At 41.8% G+C, this 19,315-nt stretch overlaps 1 protein-coding gene across 1 annotated transcript in view; it reads left to right on the top strand.

Annotated features, from left to right (window-relative positions):
* The window catches only part of hsf4 (heat shock transcription factor 4), a 49,514-nt gene that overhangs the window by 16,841 nt on the left and 13,358 nt on the right, over nt 1–19,315 (top strand). The window contains exons 5-7 of the mRNA XM_041996105.1: nt 8,451–8,526; nt 11,898–11,965; nt 13,275–13,374. Coding sequence (XP_041852039.1) covers nt 8,451–8,526; nt 11,898–11,965; nt 13,275–13,374 — 244 coding nt within the window. The remainder of the gene's footprint in view (nt 1–8,450; nt 8,527–11,897; nt 11,966–13,274; nt 13,375–19,315) is intronic.

Below are 19,315 nucleotides of genomic sequence, written 5' to 3'. Positions count from 1 at the left end.
CAATGTGGTGCAAAATCAGTAGCTAGACTCTTCTCCTCTGTGGTTCCCCGGTGGTGGAACGATCTACCAAACTCCGTCTGATCCACAGAGTCCTTATCCACTTTTAAGAGCAAGCTAAAGACTCAGTTGTTTAAGGAACATTTCCACACTTAGCTTAACTATTTTACGCAACAGAATGAGTTAGAAAGATTTGTCCAGCTCTTTGGCTCAACCAAGTACTGAAGAAGCTGTGTGCACTTATGCCCAAGATGATATTGTGTGATGAAATCATGCACTTATGCCGAAGTTGATATTGTGAGATGAAATCATGATCTTGTATTTAAACAAAATGACTTAAAAAAAAAAAAAAAAAATTATATGCACTGCCTCTAGCACTACATGACAGCACCTGTGTCCAACTGGACTCAATGAAGTCTGACTATCACTTAATTATGACGTCCCATCTTGTTTGAATTCATGCTTGTGTTGTTCTTACTCTCAAATGTAAGTCGCTTTGGATAAAAGTGTCTGCTAAATCACTGTAGAATAGAATAGAATAGAATAGAGTGCTTGGGTTTTACCTGAGGAAACACTGGACAGTTTTGTCCTGGTCAATGCTGAGATCCTTGATAAAGTTTTCTCCACAGTAAAACCCACCACATGTCTTTTAGACCCAATTCCCACTTCACTTTTTAAATCATTTTATGGATTTTTTTAAAGACGAGCTTTTATGCATGATAAATTGCTCTCTTCAGATGGGCGTTTTCCCTGCGGCCTTTAAAACGGCGGTGGTGAGGCCCCTTCTGAAGAAAAGCAATTTGGATTGAAATGATCTTAATAACTATAGACCTGTATCCAACTTACCATTTTAAAGTAAAATTTTAGAAAAACTGTTTTTTATTCAGCTTAATGATTTTTTAAATAGTAGAAATATCCTTGAGATATATCAGTCTGGATTTAGGGTGAACCACAGCACAGAGACTGCTCTCCTGAAGGTTTTAAATGATTTTAGGATTAACTATGACTCACAGAACCTCTCAGTCTTGGTGCTACTGGATCTTAGCGCAGCCTTTGAAACAGTAGGCCACCTTATTCTTTTAAACAGGCTGAAATACCTGGTGGGCCTCTCTGGTGCTGTTCACAACTGGTTCATTTCCTATCTCACAGACAGAACTTATATTGTAAGTTTGGATACATGCTCCACTAAGATCCATAAAATGACATGTGGTGTGCCCCAAGGGTAGGTTTTAGGCCCTGTTCTTTTTAATTTGTATATGCTCCCTCTTGGCAGCGTCATCAGGAGACGCTGTACATCTCCATGTCTCCTGATGACACGAGACGAATGGATGCCCTTTTCAACTGTATTTTAGATATCAAATCCTGGATGGCAGAAAACTTTTTACAGCTTAACCAGGACAAGACTGAAGTTTTAATCATTGGTCCTGAGGCTCAGAGAGAGAAACTCTTAGCTAAATTACAGGCATTTGCAATAAATCCATCATCACAAATAAAAAAACCTGGGCGTTATTTTTGACTTTGAGCTTGGTTTTATTCCACATATTAAACATGTTACTAAAATAGGATTTTATCACCTAAAAAACATAGCCAGAGTCCACCCCATTCTCTCTTGGGCCAACACAGAGAGGCTGATGCATGTTTTTATCACCAGTCGTATTGACTACTGTAATGCCCTGCTCTCTGGTCTTCCCAAAAAGAGTATTGCACCTCTACAACTTTTTTTTTCCTGTCCAGCATCATAGCAAGCCAAATGATAATCTGTTTGCTGTATCGTGCTGAACAAATTTGCTCTGCCAAGGGGAGGCCTATGGGTAAGGCTCCTCTTGATAATCTGATTCATTTATTAATTTATTTACTTTAAATCACGGAATCTATGTAATCTTGCTGGACCTGACCGGAGGGGACAGAAAAAGATGGAAAATAGCGAAAAGAGCAAAAGGGAAAGAAGAAAGGAGACAAAAAGATCACCGACAGAAGGAAACGACCCTTCAATCCACACCATCACCAGACAACAAACTGTTACACCTGTACATGAACACACTAGGAAATTTCCTATAACTTTTACAAAAGCAGAAACACACACACAGAAAAAACAGGGCTGCCAGTCATTAAGAGTTTTTAAATAATAACCAAATCAAAAAGACATAACAGCGACCAGATACTAACTCACAGGAAAAATACACACACAAAAAAAAAAAAAAAAAATTAACAATTATCGCTTAGTATTAAAACCCACTAGACAACTCAGTGACTGTGTCAGCATGCAGAGCATGAGAAACAAGGAGTGATCAGTGATGAAGAGTGGTGAGTGAGATCATGCAACTGCGACCATGCCTCCACGGAGGCCAGAGGCAGACCAGGGCCTGGGCCGGGCCCTCTACAACTTCTACTGAACTCAGCTGCTCGTGTGCTGACGAAGACCAGAGGGCGGGCCCACATTACACCGGTTTTAGAATCACTGCATTGGCTCCCTGTGTGTTTCAGGATCGATTTTAAGGTTCTCTTACTGGTTTTTAAATGTCTTAATGGTCTTGAGCCTTCTTATCTTTCAGATTTGCTTTTACCTAATGAACCCTCACGGCCCCTGAGGTCTTCCGGTACTGGCCTCCTGACTGTATCTAAAGTCAGGATACATACTCACGGAGAGGCAGCTTTCCAGTGGTATGGTATGGAATAGCCTGCTGGAGGAGCACAGGGCTGCAGAGAATGTTAATGTTTTTAAGAGCAGGATCAAGACCCACCTTTTTAATTTAGGTTTTACTTAATATTTATTCATTTTATTCTTATTTATTCTATTCCCCTAGCCTACTTATTTTTCTATGTTAACCCATTTTTATTTATTCTATGCTTTTATTCTTTTTATATTATTTTTAGGTTATTTCTCCAGTGTTTCCTCGGAGGGGGCTCTCTGCACCGGGGGCTTTCATCGGCTGTGGCTGCTGCGGCTCTGTCCTGCGGGTTCTTTTGGTCTGGTTGGGTGGCTCCTCTGCCTCTCACTTGGCCGTGTGCCCTGGGTTGGTGTCCTGGCGGTCGTGGCCTGTGAGCGGCTCCCGGTGCAGACGGCTCCCTGTGATAGTGTTTCCTTACCTGGCTTATCTGTGCTCTCACATTAGTCTTTTAATATGTGCATGTATGTGTGTGTGTATGCTTGCTTGTACATACTGTAACCTTGACAAACAGTCAGTTGGTGTTAATATGGTATTAGCATGATGTTAGCATGGTGTTAGTACAGTATGAAGTTAACACTGAGTGTGTCTCAAACCGCGCACTTACATGAGTGCACTGGAAGGTAGTGTGTAATCTAAGCACTACCTTCTGTAGTGCACACTATCGTGGGTAAGTGCTGATCCAAATTGAGCACTAACGTTTTGCACTTACTGGTAGTGACGTAACAGCTTTTGACGGAGATTCTTCTGCTGCCTTAATTTACAGAATGAATTTCCAACTCTTGATTTTACTTTGTTTACTACTTACTTAACACTCCCCGAGCTGCACATGAATTAGAACATATGCTTATTTATTTTAAGGTATATGACCCTCCTACATGCTGCCTAATAGCAGCGCCACTCCGTTAATATACTTTTTTTAGGATAATCTATCCAAGTTCTTCCAAAATCCAAAATCACGTTAACATATGTGTTTGCATGTCATCATACTTTTAGGCCTCATTTGTGAAACAAAGAACCGTGGCCTCCACTGTATTAATCTATCTCAGTTGATAACAATAGAAACCATCAGCACACGTTCATGTGTCTTTGCATGTCTCCCCCAAACTTGTTAGTATAAAGTCCAATTTAAAACACTAATAAAACAGCTTTTAAATATGCAAAGATATCTTCACTGAATTAAAATACGTTACATTATACATCGGTTTTCATTGGTGTTTCCACTAATACCGTTCACGTCTGGCAACAGGAAACCAATTATACTAGAAATCGTCATTTAAAATATGAAATGCAGTAATGAAGATGCTAGCAGGGATGCAGAAAACATTTTATTTAAAATTTTTATTAAAATATTTCTCTCTTGCAGCCTCCTCCTCTCCACAGCAGCGTCCTAGCCTGCAGGTGGTAAATGCCTCAGTGCCACTGCTGGCTCAGTAGTTTGATGCCACAGTGACCTACGGTGAACACACAATGGCAGTTTATATAAAAGCAAACATTATTATATATATGCACTTTATGGGTACTTTGCAGGCGCTTATCTAAAGTGATGTATAATCAGCTACAGCTTGGTCAGCGGTACCATGGAAACGGGCCGGTTCTCTAACCAGCAGTGTTTCCTAATCAGTTTTCAGATCAAGGACCATTTCGTTTACGCCAGAGACCCCACAGTGCTTAATCTGGAGGTTCAACAATCATGAATAAACATACAGAACCTATAGCATTAATCATTTTTAACACTGGCTATAAAACTGCTAACATTTACGTTGCTAACTCTACTGCAGCCTCCAACAAATGATCAGATCCATAACTGTCATCAGGGATGGAAGAGATAAGAAGCATGCTGCAGTTTATATTAGAATTATGATCAAATAACTTTATACTTACAACAGTAGAAAATAGCCTCCGCCTGCATCGGTACCGCTGAGTCGGTGGCTGCCATTATTCAGCTCTGAAAAACTGGTTGAAAGTCCCTCTCCTTCCGCTACGTCAGCAAGATGGCGTCCGTTTAGTGCGTTTAGTGTCCATCGTTTCGCACTAGATTTTTGGCCGAGTTTAGGGCAGCATCCAGGTACTTTCAGTGCACTGAGTTTTTACTGAAATTTCTGTTTTAGCGCACTAAGCACTTAAATGTAGTGTTCGAAGTATAGAAGTGCACGGATTGGGACACACCCATGGTGTTAGCATGGTGTTAGTACAGTATGATGTTAACATGGTGTTAGCATGTGTTAGCATGGTGTTAGTACAGTATAAAGTTAACATGGTGTTAGCATGTGTTAGCATGGTGTTAGTACAGTGTGAAGTTAACATGGTGTTAGCATGTGTTAGCATGGTGTTAGTACAGTATGAAGTTAACATGGTGTTAGCATGTGTTAGCATGGTGTTAGTACAGTATGAAGTTAACATGGTGTTAGCATGTGTTAGCATGGTGTTAGTACAGTATACAGTTAACATGGTGTTAGCATGGTGTTAGTACAGTATGAAGTTAACATGGTGTTAGAATAATGTTAGCATGGTGCTATTTTGATGCTGCTTTGTATTCATGTGATGAAGTGGGTCAATAAAAGCCCCCCCCCCCCCCCCCCCCCCCCCCCCCCACACACACACACACACACACACACACACACCACCACCACATTTCTGCAGAATGATGTGAGCTGTGTGTCGTTTCGCTTGTTAAGTTGGAACGAATCCCCGCTGGGTGAAGGGCCTTTCTCTCTGGAGGCCATTGTTGCTGAAAATAGCTGCTGTGTGTGCATTGTGTGCCGGAGCTGCTTTGTGCTCAGCATTGTTCACTGATGTGAGGAGAGAATGTTCACCTGCTCACCTGACTGACAAGCATACACATACATACCAATGACCATGGATGGCTTGTTCAGAAAGCATGAACACATGTGCATGTGCAGATGCTCTTTGTTTCCTGATTTCCATTTCAAAAAGTTTTCTGAATAAGTCTGCAGATTTCAGAGCAGTTTTCTGTGCATCTGTGTTGTTTCAGATGCAACATCTGAAGCAAAAAAGAATTAATAAATTCTAAATTTTGGGAAAAAAGAAGAAGAATAGGTGATTGTGTCATGATTGGGTATAAAAGGAGCATCACATGACAGGGGTGTGAGGTTAACAGATATCTGCTCTGTCAGAGCAGGAGTCACACACTCAACCAGACCACCCCTTTCTCACATAGCGGACTGAGTAATCACCAAAGCTTATTATTCTACATAGATCAGTTCTTTCCTCACCCCACCCCCATCAAATGGCTCAGCACAACAGTCACAACAACAGGTCTCTTGTAATAATGATCTGGGGCTGTATTCCTAAAGAGTCTCAGTGGAAAGAGTTGCTCTTAGGGGCAAAATTCCAAGAAAATTCTTAGAATCATAGAATTTCCCCTACAAGTGAAGAGTAGATCCCCGTAAAGATAAAAGGTATTCATAAAGAGTCTCAGCTCTTCAGAGAGCCCCTCAGGTGAGATCTGATAAGAGCAGGGAAGAGGACTTTTAAGAGGCTTAGGAGTTCCCTAAGCAGAGGAGAAAATGGTGGACATAAGAGGCCAGAGGGAAATTCTGCAAACACTGGATAACAGTGAATTAAACGCTGCAGATTGGATGGTGCAGGAATCGTGATCGTGGTTGTTCGTGAAAACTCCTACACTTTTATCCTGATTGAACAACTGAGCCAGAAGCAACGGCAGCTCTTCTTTCCAGTTGGGTTTCCTTCTTCTTCTCTGTTCACTGGTTTGTGGTGGATCTAAACACCAACCAACGCTGCTTCTTATAGGCCATTCAGCAATCCTAGACAGATGGAAGCTGAACCATTTTACCCTCATCAATACAAAATAGAAATGAAACGCTGAAAGTGCAACAATGACCAGCCTGGTAAATAACTAATAGCCAATAAATAAACTATCAGCATGTGGATACTGTGCAAGTGGGCCTGAGTTTCTACACAAAGGTTTTCTTTTTATGTAAAATATTTATAATCACAGTTTTCATGAAGATTTGATTCTATGATTAATTCTATTGATCTGACGGTCCGTTCTATGCCTGTTATCACTAAAGGTGTATTTTTATCTGGCTTTTAGGATCAACCAATCATAGCTTTTGAAATGATGACTCATACCTAGCAACAGGATCAACCACACCTCTTCACTAAGACAGGAGTTTCTGTCCGTTCCTTGAGTTCTCTGAGAATGTTCTGGAATCACTCCTAAGCTAAGAATCTTTGTTTTTAGACTAAGTTAGGATCTCTCTGAGAGGATTCTCAGAATCTTTAGGAATATAAGCCTTGGTGTTCTGTTGAGATAAACAACATGATCATATCTATTTGTCAGCAAATCATTTAGATGCCAGTTTACCATAAATATAATAAACCAACCAATATTCTTTGCAACAGAAAAAAAAACTATTTTAATGTTAATTTTTATTGATTTCTTATATTTATTCTTATAATATTTCTTCACTACAGAGAAGAAATAGAGAAAATTAAATTTTGATTCTCTCTGCCCGCTACCTGTGGCGGAATTGACAAGTAAAGTTTTCTTGAACTAAAACCCCTTAAATGGTAACCCCTGTTCATATCTTCAGATGAACTTCCCTAAAAGACCCAAAATAAAAGAAAAATGTCTCCACAATATGTTCCCAGATTCAGGGACAGCTAAGGCCATTGGGGGCACCTGGAACACCATATTTACATCATGCTTACATCATGCTATCACCATGCTAACACTATAATAGCAACATGCTAACATGATAATAACAGATTACTAAGCTCATGCTAACACCACGCTAACATCAAGCTAATATCATAATAGCACCATGCTAAAATCATACTAACATGTACTATGACTATGACTAAGACTATGCTAAACCCATGCTAACATCAGGATAACATCATGCCAACACCATGTTAACTTTATTCTAACACCATGCTAATGTTATAATAGCACCATGCTAGCACCATGTTACTGTCATGCTAACACCATGCTAACATCATGCTAGCACCATGCTAACAACCTAATAGCACCATGCTCTATCATGCTAAATCTATAGCTAACATCACAATAGCACCATGCTAACATCATGCTAACAATAATGTAAAAAGCATTAAATCCATCAGAATGAGACTAAAACTGTAATAGCACACCTGAAAGACACAGATTTAATAAAATACAATTGGATCCAGCAGAGTTTTAATAATAAACTGACTCATCAATGATATTTTCCACATTTCCAGTTTTCTAACCTGCCTGAAGGAAGTCTTTATGTTCCTCATGTTGGTGGAGGTTTATCTGTTGCTCTAAACACTACACAGCCTCTTTACGTCAGTTCAGCCAGATAACCTGAAGACAACCACCCACATACACAAATGAAGCATCAGCCAACACGAGCTGAGATGTTTGCTAACTGGAGGTGGTCTTCAGAAACTATAAAACCAGCGCTGAAGAACACTGTTTGGGTTTTCTCCTGTTGTCTGACCGTAGCAGTAAATCTCAGCTGATTTACACTAACAAGCTGCTCAGACTAATATCAGCAGTCAAATATGTGCTGAGATGTTGTTAACTGCTGTCTTGGAGTGTTGAGACCAGGAGGAATTCAGTCTAATTTATCTGGAAGGATTGTAACTGGTTCTTTAAAGTGGAAACTGGTCTTCAGTCTTAAGTTTGGACAAACAATCCAAGGCGAGAGGAAATAATCTGTACCAAAGGATGGAGTTACTCTTCCATGTGTTCATGCTACAATTTTATCCAGAGTGGAGAAAACAACCCTGTTTTTCTTCTTCTTGTGTTTGCAGGCAGAACGAGGTTCTGTGGAGAGAGGTGGTCTCACTGAGACAGAACCACACACAGCAACAAAAAGTCATGAACAAGGTCAGTGCATGCATGTGTGCACTTCTGTGTGTGTTAGGGCTGGGCAGATCGATCCAAATATCGATAGTATCTATACCAAAGCTATTATCGTATCGATAGATACCAGCGTGATGAGATTGATATTTTTCTTGCAAAGTGCTTTGAGGGCAAAAAGCCAAAGAATGTGAATGAGAGCAAACCAGCAGTAGCTTCTACTTTTTAGACAATTTGCACTGTTAACTTTATTTTCCCAAACAATTATTTGTAATGAAAACAAATGACAGAATTATTTATTATTTTGTTAAATTCTTGATGTTATTTTACAACATTTTGTGGTTCTGACATTCATAAAAGATGTTTTATTTGACAATAATATCTATACTGTGTTTGATCATGATAATAATTATAATGATTATTAAAGGTAAACTCATTAAATGATTGTGAAATTTTGAGCAAAAAGTATCGATATCGTATTGGTATCTGCGATACTTGCCCTGGATTTACTTGGTATCAATACCAAAATTAGCAGTATCGCCCAGCCCTAGTGTGTGTGTGTGTGTGTGTGAACAAGTCAAGCCATCAACACACCTACAGACGATCTGCATGTTCACACTTTATGTTGGAATGACAGGAAGTCCAACTTCTACGTTAGCCACACTTATCGATAATGTTCTCATTTTCAGGCATCTTTTCATGTAATACAATTATACAATTTCATAAAAAAAAGGATGGATGGATGGACAGATGGGTGGATGGATGGATAAATGATTTTGTGGATTTTAAAATAATTTTCCATCCTATCTGAAATAGTTCCTGACTGAAACAGCTGCATATCATAGTAGCAGAAAGGTTTTGGTATTAACCTGCTATTGACCTGGCTGCTGTGTATTAATATGAGACATGAGATTTGTGAAGTTAGACTGCACGCCCTAATGACAAGGTTCCCCCAGAAACCCCACGTTGGTCGAGCCCTGTCTAAAATTACCCAGGAAAACACTGAACAGTAAAAAAAAATTCAGCAAGTCTTTGGGTAAAGAAACAAAGCTGAAATTCATACGTCATACAGAGGGACTGAATACACAGAACAGCTCCTTCCACAGTGATGACTGGCAGTTTTCTTTCAGCTTGGAGCAATGATCAGTATGATCTTGGTTTCAGAATTTCAGTAATGTGGTTGGATTCAAACATCATCAGGACTTGGTCGGACTAAATGAGAGCAGGAATAATGTATTAGACTATGCTCTGGCGCATGTAAACTGACATATTAATGGAAAATTCTGCTCGCACCTTGTTTCTGTCAGAGAAAATGAACACTTATGAATAATTTGGATAAACGTGCAGCAGATTATTTATAAGTACACTCTGCAGAGCAGGAAAAGGTTCAGGACAACCTGTTCCTCTCAGATTTATCTCTTTACATCACCTGCCTTCTTCGTCTGTTCATATCTCATGCCACCTGTAACCATGGTAACCTTAGAAACTGTGGTAACCCTGGGACTGTGTGATAGACTGCATAAATAATTCTGTTTATTGTTTCAGTAGCACTTGTCTCTGTTGAGCTTTGTCTATGTCAAAATGCTCGCTCTAATGTTTTACAAAAAAAATATAATCTCTTGTTGACCAGTTCTATTTTTTTCTGCCTCCTTTCTGAAATGACATACACAAAATAAATTATGTACATCTTCACAAAAACACAAGAGCTTTAGAAATCAGATCATAGCAGCCCAAATCATCTAGCAATGTGTGAAAAGTAAAGTAGACCTATGAATGAATGAAATAATCATTGGAGTGAGTAAATTAGTCCTATGAATGAGTGATGAAGTCCTAGGAATGAGTAAGGTAATCCTAGGAATGAGTTTAATAAGTCCTAGGAATGAGTAAATTAGTCATAGGAATGGGTAAAGTAATAATAAGAATGAGTAAAGTAGACTTGTTAAAGAATTAAATAATTCTAGGAATGAGTAAAGTAGTCCTAGTAATGAATAAAGTAATTCTAGGAATAAGTAATGTAGTCCTAGGAATGACTAAAGTAGTGCTATGAATGAGTAAAGTAACCATAGGAATGAGTAAAGTAGTCCCAGGAATTAGTAAAATAGTCTTTGGAATTCATTCATTTCTACCATGGGGATCCAGTTAGAAGTGAAACCCAAGATAGTATATTATACACACTTAGAAAATCAAGTACTTAATTGTACATCCATCACACCAGTTTTATTTATTAAGCACTTTAAAACAACTAGAGCAGAAACAAAGTGCGGTACACAATTAAAATCAATATAAATAGTCCTATATGCTACGAATAAGTTGCTGGGGTTGAAATCCAAAAAATAAAAATGGGTTTTAGGGCGAGTTCTAAAAATGAACAATGAAGGGGCCTCTCTGATATGTAAAGGCAGATTATTCCAAAACTGTGGAGCAGCAGCAAAGAAGGCCTGGTCCTCTCTGAGCTTCCTCCTGGACCTGGTACCTGCAGCTGGTCAGCTGACTTCAGGGACCAAGAAGGCGAGTAGGGATGAAGAAGCTCAGAAAGGTAAGGCGGGGCAAGAACTTTATAGTAAACTCTACAATACACAGGCAGCCAGTGGAGTGAGGCCTGGGCAGTGCAACGTGTTCCCTTCTATTGGTGCCTGTTAAAAGTTCTGCAGCGGTGTTCTGCACCAGCTGCAGACTTAACAAGAAATGATCACACATCTCATGAGATGCTTCCAAACATACATTGTGTGGAGGATTTAGAACCAAGTTAATTGTTTTAAATAATGAGGATTATGTCAGCTGGATGAGATGATGCTTTCAAAGTGTTTCCTTTTTTCCCTCTTTTATGATGCTCTGGTATTGATGCTAGCAACTTTGCATAATTTGATGTGACACCTCAGTTTATCCTTCTTCTATGTTCTTTAGGGGTACATAGGATTGTTAGTGGTGTGGTTCTGTCTAAAGGGGCTGCTGTTGAATGAGCGTTGTACCTCGGTTGATCGTCTTTTGCTGTTCTTGTGTTTCTTACATTCCCATTTAACTGCTTGGGGGTTGAACTGTGTTTGGTTTAGATGTCGATGCTTAGTAGAGTCTTTTAGCTGAGTTTCTATCGTCCTGTTGCTATGCTACATGTTAGCGTCGCTGCTTCCTGCTGTCCGCAAACATCTGCTGGACTGTAGGATCTGTAGGATACTGCCTTCTCTGCAGGGGTCTAGTCCAGAAGAGGTTAAATATTTGTCCACTCAGCTGATCTAACTGCTGTTCATCCTTCACATCAAACCTGCAAAAAACACATTTTTCCTTATTGTAGCTGTTTCCACGTATCACAGAATTTACATTTAAAAAAAGCATCAAATAGTATTTTTTTCTGGCTGTGAGGATGCTGATTCATGCTGTGTTTCTCTCTCTCTCTCTGCCAGCTGATTCAGTTTCTGTTCAGCCAGATGCAGTCCAGCACACCCAGCACGGTGGGCCTGAAGAGAAAGCTGTGAGTGTGCACACACACATGCATACACATGCACAGATCAGTCAACAACAACAGGGCAGCAGTGGGAAGGGCTGGCTCAGCTGACACTCTGAACAATCCACCTCAACGGGCGCTATGAATGGAGACGAGTGCTGAATCAGTCATCCACGCACACATATGCAGGCAGCAGAGTGCACGACCCCACTGCAGCCGCTGCCCAAAATGCTGCCTCAGCTTTCTCTCTGAAAGTGAACGAGGCCGGCATGAGAAAGGAGCAGTGGCACAAAGAAGCCACCATTTATGGATCAGAACCTTTCCCTCGTGCTTTACTCTTTTTCTTTTTGATTCTTACTGTGTGTGAACCCCCCCACCCACACAGGAACATCCTCATACATGGCTCTTTACACCTCCCTGAACCATTTACAGCAATTCAGAAAGAAAATCAGGAGCTAAAATATTTTCTGCTGAGTTATTTTACTCAACTATAAAATAGCAGTTATATTCTTAAACTCTGACAAAAGTGAAAGTTACATATTTAAAGTAAATTGTCCCCCAAAGAAAATAAAGAAACGTGATTTTTCTTAGTTCAGCTGCAGCATCTGAAGGACTCTCTGTTGAATCTTAGCACATTTTTTAGCCACTCAGTTAAAAAGTTAATTAAAAGTCAAATTTAGATTTTCAACAAGGTTGAAACCCACAAAAAGTTCTTTAGACCTAGAAATGTCATCAAACTTCCAGTTTTATTTACAATAACCCAGACAGAAAATCGAAGGAAATCGGTCTGAAGATCAATTTTTTAATGTCTGTTTTTTATTTTTATTTTATTTTTGTCTCAAAAACAGATTTAAAAAGAGACTGACAATTTTTTTATTTAATTTTGGAACATTCATTGAATTATGTGAATCTGTGAATTTAATAAAATTGTTATTACAAGTTATTTATTTTTCATTTAGTTATTCATTCATTCACTTATTCATTTATCTGTTTATATAATTTTTAATCATTGTTTTTAGTCTTGTTTTTGTTTGTTTGTTTTGGTCAGACTTAAACATGATGTTTCAGTGTTCTTTAAATGACCTCTAGTCAGAGCTTGATAAGTTCTCCATACTGTTAACTAACGGGACAAAAATGTGACAAATCCAGAGAAATAAAAGACATCAGCAGATTTTACACCGTAGAGAATTCCTGCTCTGATGTTCAACATCTGATTATAGAAGAAACAGAAAACTCTACATCAGAACGTATTGATTATTGATGATGATGATGATGATGATGGTGATGATGATGATGGTGATGATGGTGATGATGGACATCAGTCTGTTCCCATCAGGCCCCTGATGTTGGACGACGGCTCTCCCAGCGCTCCTGTCTCCAAGTTCAGCCATAATCACCAGATGGAGCCCATCCACGAGCCTTTCTTCATTCAGTCTGTGAGTAAGCATGTCAACATCATCCTCACACCTGATGGAACATCCTCATTGTTCTCCTTTGCTGGGAACTAGCTGCTAACCTTCTTCATCCAGAGCAAATGTTGCAGAGCTGCTGAGCTCTTAAGTTCCTGGCCAGCTTTCTGATGGACTGATCCACCTGCTGGGCCCGACATTCATCATCAAAAGCAATTAATGAAATGAAAACATAAGTAAGATGCTAAAATAAAATAGATAAAATACAAGAAATAAAGTTCCATTGTGAGGAAAGACTAAATTAAAACATGATTCCAGCTTAAAAGAATATGTAGATTTTGACATCTAAATAAAAACTAGTGAAATGCAACAGAGAACAGGTGGGTCTGTAACCTGGATTTAAATAAACTGAGTTTTTCAGCTGATCTGAGGCTTTCTGGGAGTTTGTTCCAGACATGTGGAGCATAGAAGCTGAATGCAGCTTCTCCGTGTCTAGGTCTGACTCTGGGAACTGATAAGAAACTGGATCCAGATGATAGGTTGGTTCATAATGGTCAAGAGGTCTCTGATGTATTTTGGTCCTAAACCATTCAGAGCTTTATAGACCAGCAGCAGAACTTTAAAGTCTATCCTCTGACGAACAGGCAGCCAGTGTAAAGACCTCAGACTGATGTGGTCCACTTTCTTGGTCTTAGTGGGGACTGGAGCAGCAGAGTTCTGAATAAGCTGCAGGTGTCTAATTGGATTTTTAGGTAGAACCTGTAAAAACACTGTTACAATAATTAAGCAGACTAAAGATGAAAGCGTGGACTAGTTTTTCCAGGTCCTGCTGAGAAATCAGATCGTTTACCCTTGATATATTCTTAAGGTGATAGTAGGCTGATTTTGCAATTCCCTTAATGTTTTTCTCAAAGTTAAGGTCTGAGTCCATCAATACACCCAGACTTCTGGCTTGGTTGGTGTTTTTTAGGTGTATAGACCGAAGCTCTGTGGTGACCTTTAATCATTTCTCTTTTGCTCCAAAGACCATCACATCAGTTTTGTTTTTAAATTAAGAAAGTTTAGACACATCCAGTCATTAATCTCCTCAATGCATTTACCAAAAGCCTGTATGGGGCTTTGGTCTCCTGGTAACATTGTAATATATATCTGTGTGTTATCTGCGTAGCTATGGTAACTAATTTTGTTTTTCCTTATGACCTGTGCCATTGGGAGCATGTAGATGTTAAACAGCGGAGGACCTTGGGGAACTCCACATGAAATTTTTGCCTGCTCAGCTGTAAAGTTATCTATTGACACAAAGTACTTTTTATTTTCTAAATAAGATTTAAACCAGTGTAGCACAGTGCCAGAGAGACCCACCCATTTCTCCAGTTGTTTAAGCAAAATATTGTGGCAGACTGTATCAAATGCAGCACTGAGGTCCAGTAAGACTAAGAGTGACATTTTTCGATCATCTGTATTCAAACATATGTCATTAATGACTTTGGTCAGAGCAGTCTCAGTGCTGTGGTGCTGTCTAAAACCTGACTGGAAGACATCATATAGCAGTTGTTTTGTGTTAAAAAAGTCATTTAGTTGATGAAAAACTGCTTTTTTGTTTATCTTAAAGGAAGATTTTAAGATTGGCCTGTAGTTCCTCATTTGTGTCTTGTCTAGATTGTCCCTTTTTTAGCAGAGGTTTGATTACAGCATTTTTTAAAAGTTCTGGGAAGAAGCCCAAAATTAAAGACAAGCGCACAATCTGTATCAGGTCTGGCTCTAGAGTCTTTGAGACCTTTTTCAAGAAACCTGTGGGCAGGATGTCCAAGCAGCAAGAGGAGGAGTTCAGCTGACACAAGATGTCATCCAGATCTTTGCTGTTAATGGGATTAAACTGTGTCATGGTGTTAAAACTGGTTTTCAATGGACATAGTATGCCTGTTGAACCTGCTGTTGATTAATCAACTACTTGTCTGATATTTTGGATTTTTTTCATGAAAAATTTGGCAAACTCATTGCAGGCCTTGGTGGAATAAAGTTCAGGTGCTACTGACACAGGAGGGTTTGTTAACCTGTCAACAATAGCAAATAAGACCCGAGCATTATGATAGTTTTTGCTAATAATGTCAGAGAAATAGGACATTCTTGCATTCCTTAGTTGTAAATTGTAAGCGTGAAGTTTCTCTCCATATATGTCATAATGAACCTGTAGATTTGTTCTTCACCTGTGCTTGGTTTTCCGACACTCTCTTTTTCTATTTTTCACCAGTGTGGAATTTCTCCATGGAGACTTTTTCTTTCCAGAGACAACCTTCACCTTAATAGGAGCAATACCATCCATAATATTTAGCATGTTAGCATTAAAACTAGTGACAAGCTCATTGGCTGAACCCCTTGATAGGGCAGGTGTTAAAGAGAAGGCCTGGTTAGCATCCCACTCGTGTTTTCAGCTATACACCATTTTGTGATCACCTCCATTGAGACATTTGTGTGAACAAGAACAGTACACTCAAAGAAAACACAGTAATGATTAGACAGGCCCACATCACAAACATTAACCTTGGAAACATCCAAACTCTTAGAAATCACTAAGTCTAGAGTATGTCCTTTAATGTTTTTGGGCTCTGTTATATGCTGAGTCAGCCCAAAGTTCTCCAGACTGTTACCCAGATCTTTAGTTGCTTTGTCCTGAGGGATGTCTACATTGATGTTAAAATCACCAACAATAATTACACAGTCAAAATCTAAACTGACTGTAGGCAGCAGTTCACTAAACTCATCATAAAATTCTGCACAGTGCCCTGGTGGTCAACAGAAATTTAGATATTTCATAATAAGCTTTCAACTGAAGAGCCACGTATTCAAAAGAAGTAAAACTTCCAAGAGATAACTGCTTACACTGCAATGATTCATTAAATAAAACTGCTCCTCCTCCTCCTCCTCTCCTGTTCATTCTGATAAACAGAAAAAAAAACTGATAAAACTAAAGTTGGGAGGGGTTGATTCTATAAGAGCGGCTGCACTGTTATTTTGGTTTAACCAAGTTTCAGTTAAAAACATAAAATCAAGGTTGTGCTCGAGTCAGGTCGTGGGGGCAGCTGCCTAAGCAGGGAAACCTAGACTTCCCTCTCCCCGGCCACATTCACCAGCTCATCCGGAGGGATCCCGAGGCATTCCCAGGCCAGCCGAGAGATGTAGTCCGTCCAGCGTGTCCTGGGTCTTCCCCGGGGCCTCTTTCCGGTGGGACGTGCCCGGAACACTTCACCAGGGAGGTGTCCAGGAGGCATCCTGACCAGATGCCCGAGCCACCTCATCTGGCTCCTCTCGATGTGGAGGAGCAGTGGCTCTACTCTGAGCCCCTCCTAGATCACCGAGCTTCTCACCCTATCTCTAAGGGAGAGCCCGGCCGCCCTGCAGAGAAAACAAATTTTGGCAGCTTGTAGTCACGATCTTGTTCTTTTGGTCACTACCCACATCTCGTGACCATAGGTGAGGGTAGGAATGTAGATCGACCGGTAAATCGAGAGCTTTGCCTTTTTGGCTTAGCTCCTTCTTCACCACGACAGACCGATGCAGAGTCCACATCACTACAGACACCGCACCAATCCGCCTGTCTCCCGCTCCATCCTTCCCTCACTCGTGAACAAGACCCTGAGATACATGAACTCCTCCATTTGGGACAGGACCCTGTTGCAGACCCGGAGAGAGCACTCAACCCTTTTCCGGCTGAGGACCATGGTCTCGGACTTGGAGGTGCTGATTCTCATCCCAGCTGCTTCACACTCGGCTGCAAATCGCTCCAGTGAGACCTGAAGATCACGGCCCAACGAAGCCAACAGAACCACATCATCCGCAAAGAGCAGAGACCCCCGAACCGGATCTCCTCAACACCTCGGCTGCGCCTAGAAATTCTGTCCATAAAAGTTATGAACAGAATCGGTGACAAAGGGCAGCCTTGGCGGAGTCCAACCCACACTGGAAACAATTCTGATTTACTGCCGGCAATGCGGACCAAGCTCTGACACCGGTCGTAAAGGACCAGACAGCTCATACAAGCGGGTCCGGCACTCCATACTCCTGGAGTACCCCCACAAGAGTCCCCGGGGGACACGGTTGAATGGCTTCTCCAAGTCCACAAAGCACATGTAGATTGGTTGGGCAAACTCCCATGCCCCCTCAAAGACCCTGAAGAGGGTGTAGAGCTGGTCCACTGTTCCACGACCGGGACGAAAACCACACTGCTCCTCCTCAGTCCGAGGTTCGACTATCCAACGGACCCTCCTCTTCAGAACCCCTGAATAGACCTTACCGGGGAGACTGAGGAGTGTGATCCCCCTGTAGTTGGAGCACACCCTCCAGTCCCCCTTTTTTGAAGAGGGGGACCACCACCTCAATCTGCCAGTCCAGGGGAACTGTCCCTGATGTCCACGCGATGCTGCAGAGGCATGTCAGCCAGCATCCAGAGCATTAAGGAACTCTGGGCAGACCTCATCCACCCCTGGGGCCTTGCCACCGAGGAGCTTTTTAACCACCACGATGTGGAGGAGCAGTGGCTCTACTCTGAGCCCCTCCTAGATGACCGAGCTTCTCACCCTATCTCTAAGGGAGAGCCCGGCCGCCCTGCGGAGAAAACAAATTTTGGCAGCTTGTAGTCACGATCTTGTTCTTTTGGTCACTACCCACATCTCGTGACCATAGGTGAGGGTAGGAATGTAGATCGACCGGTAAATCGAGAGCTTTGCCTTTTTGGCTTAGCTCCTTCTTCACCACGACAGACAGATGCAGAGTCCGCATCACTACAGACACCGCACCAATCCGCCTGTCTCCCGCTCCATCCTTCCCTCACTCGTGAACAAGACCCTGAGATACGTGAACTCCTCCATTTGGGGCAGGACCCTGTTGCAGACCCGGAGAGAGCACTCAACCCTTTTCCGGCTGAGGACCATGGTCTCGGACTTGGAGGTGCTGATTCTCATCCCAGCTGCTTCACACTCGGCTGCAAATCGCTCTAGTGAGACCTGAAGATCACGGCCCAACGAAGCCAACAGAACCACATCATCCGCAAAGAGCAGAGACCCCCGAACCAGATCCCCTCAACACCTCGGCTGCGCCTAGAAATTCTGTCCATAAAAGTTATGAACAGAATCGGTGACAAAGGGCAGCCTTGGCGGAGTCCAACCCACACTGGAAACAATTCTGATTTACTGCCGGCAATGCGGACCAAGCTCTGACACCGGTCGTAAAGGACCAGACAGCTCGTACAAGCGGGTCCGGCACTCCATACTCCTGGAGTACTCTCACAAGAGTCCCCGGGGGAACACGGTTGAATGGCTTCTCCAAGTCCACAAAGCACATGTAGATTGGTTGGGCAAACTCCCATGCCCCCTCAAAGACCCTGAAGAGGGTGTAGAGCTGGTCCACTGTTCCACGACCGGGACGAAAACCACACTGCTCCTCCTCAGTCCAAGGTTCGACTATCCGACGGACCCTCCTCTTCAGAACCCCTGAAAAGACCTTACCGGGGAGGCTGAGGAGTGTGATCCCCCTGTAGTTGGAGCACACCCTCCAGTCCCCCTTTTTTGAAGAGGGGGACCACCACCCCAATCTGCCAGTCCAGGGGAACTGTCCCTGATGTCCACGCGATGCTGCAGAGGCATGTCAGCCAGCATCCAGAGCATTAAGGAACTCTGGGCAGACCTCATCCACCCCTGGGGCCTTGCCACCGAGGAGCTTTTTAACCACCTCAGCGACCTCAGTCCCAGAGATAGGAGAGACAGCACCAGCTAACCCAGACTCTGCTTCCTCATTGGAAGACGTGTTGGTGGGATTGAGAAGGTCTTCGAAGTATTCCCTCCACTGCCTCACAACGTCCCGAGTCGAGGTCAGCAGCCCCCCATCCCCACTGTACACAGAGTTGACGGAGCACTGCTTTCCCCTCCTGAGCTGCCAGATGGTGGACCAGAATCTCCTCGAAGCCGTCCGGCAG

This window comes from Melanotaenia boesemani, chromosome 10 (assembly GCF_017639745.1).
Source record: "Melanotaenia boesemani isolate fMelBoe1 chromosome 10, fMelBoe1.pri, whole genome shotgun sequence".
NCBI classification, from domain to species: Eukaryota; Metazoa; Chordata; class Actinopteri; order Atheriniformes; family Melanotaeniidae; genus Melanotaenia; species Melanotaenia boesemani.
Note: the sequence above shows the minus strand (reverse complement) of the source record. Positions and strands in the feature narration are given on the sequence as shown.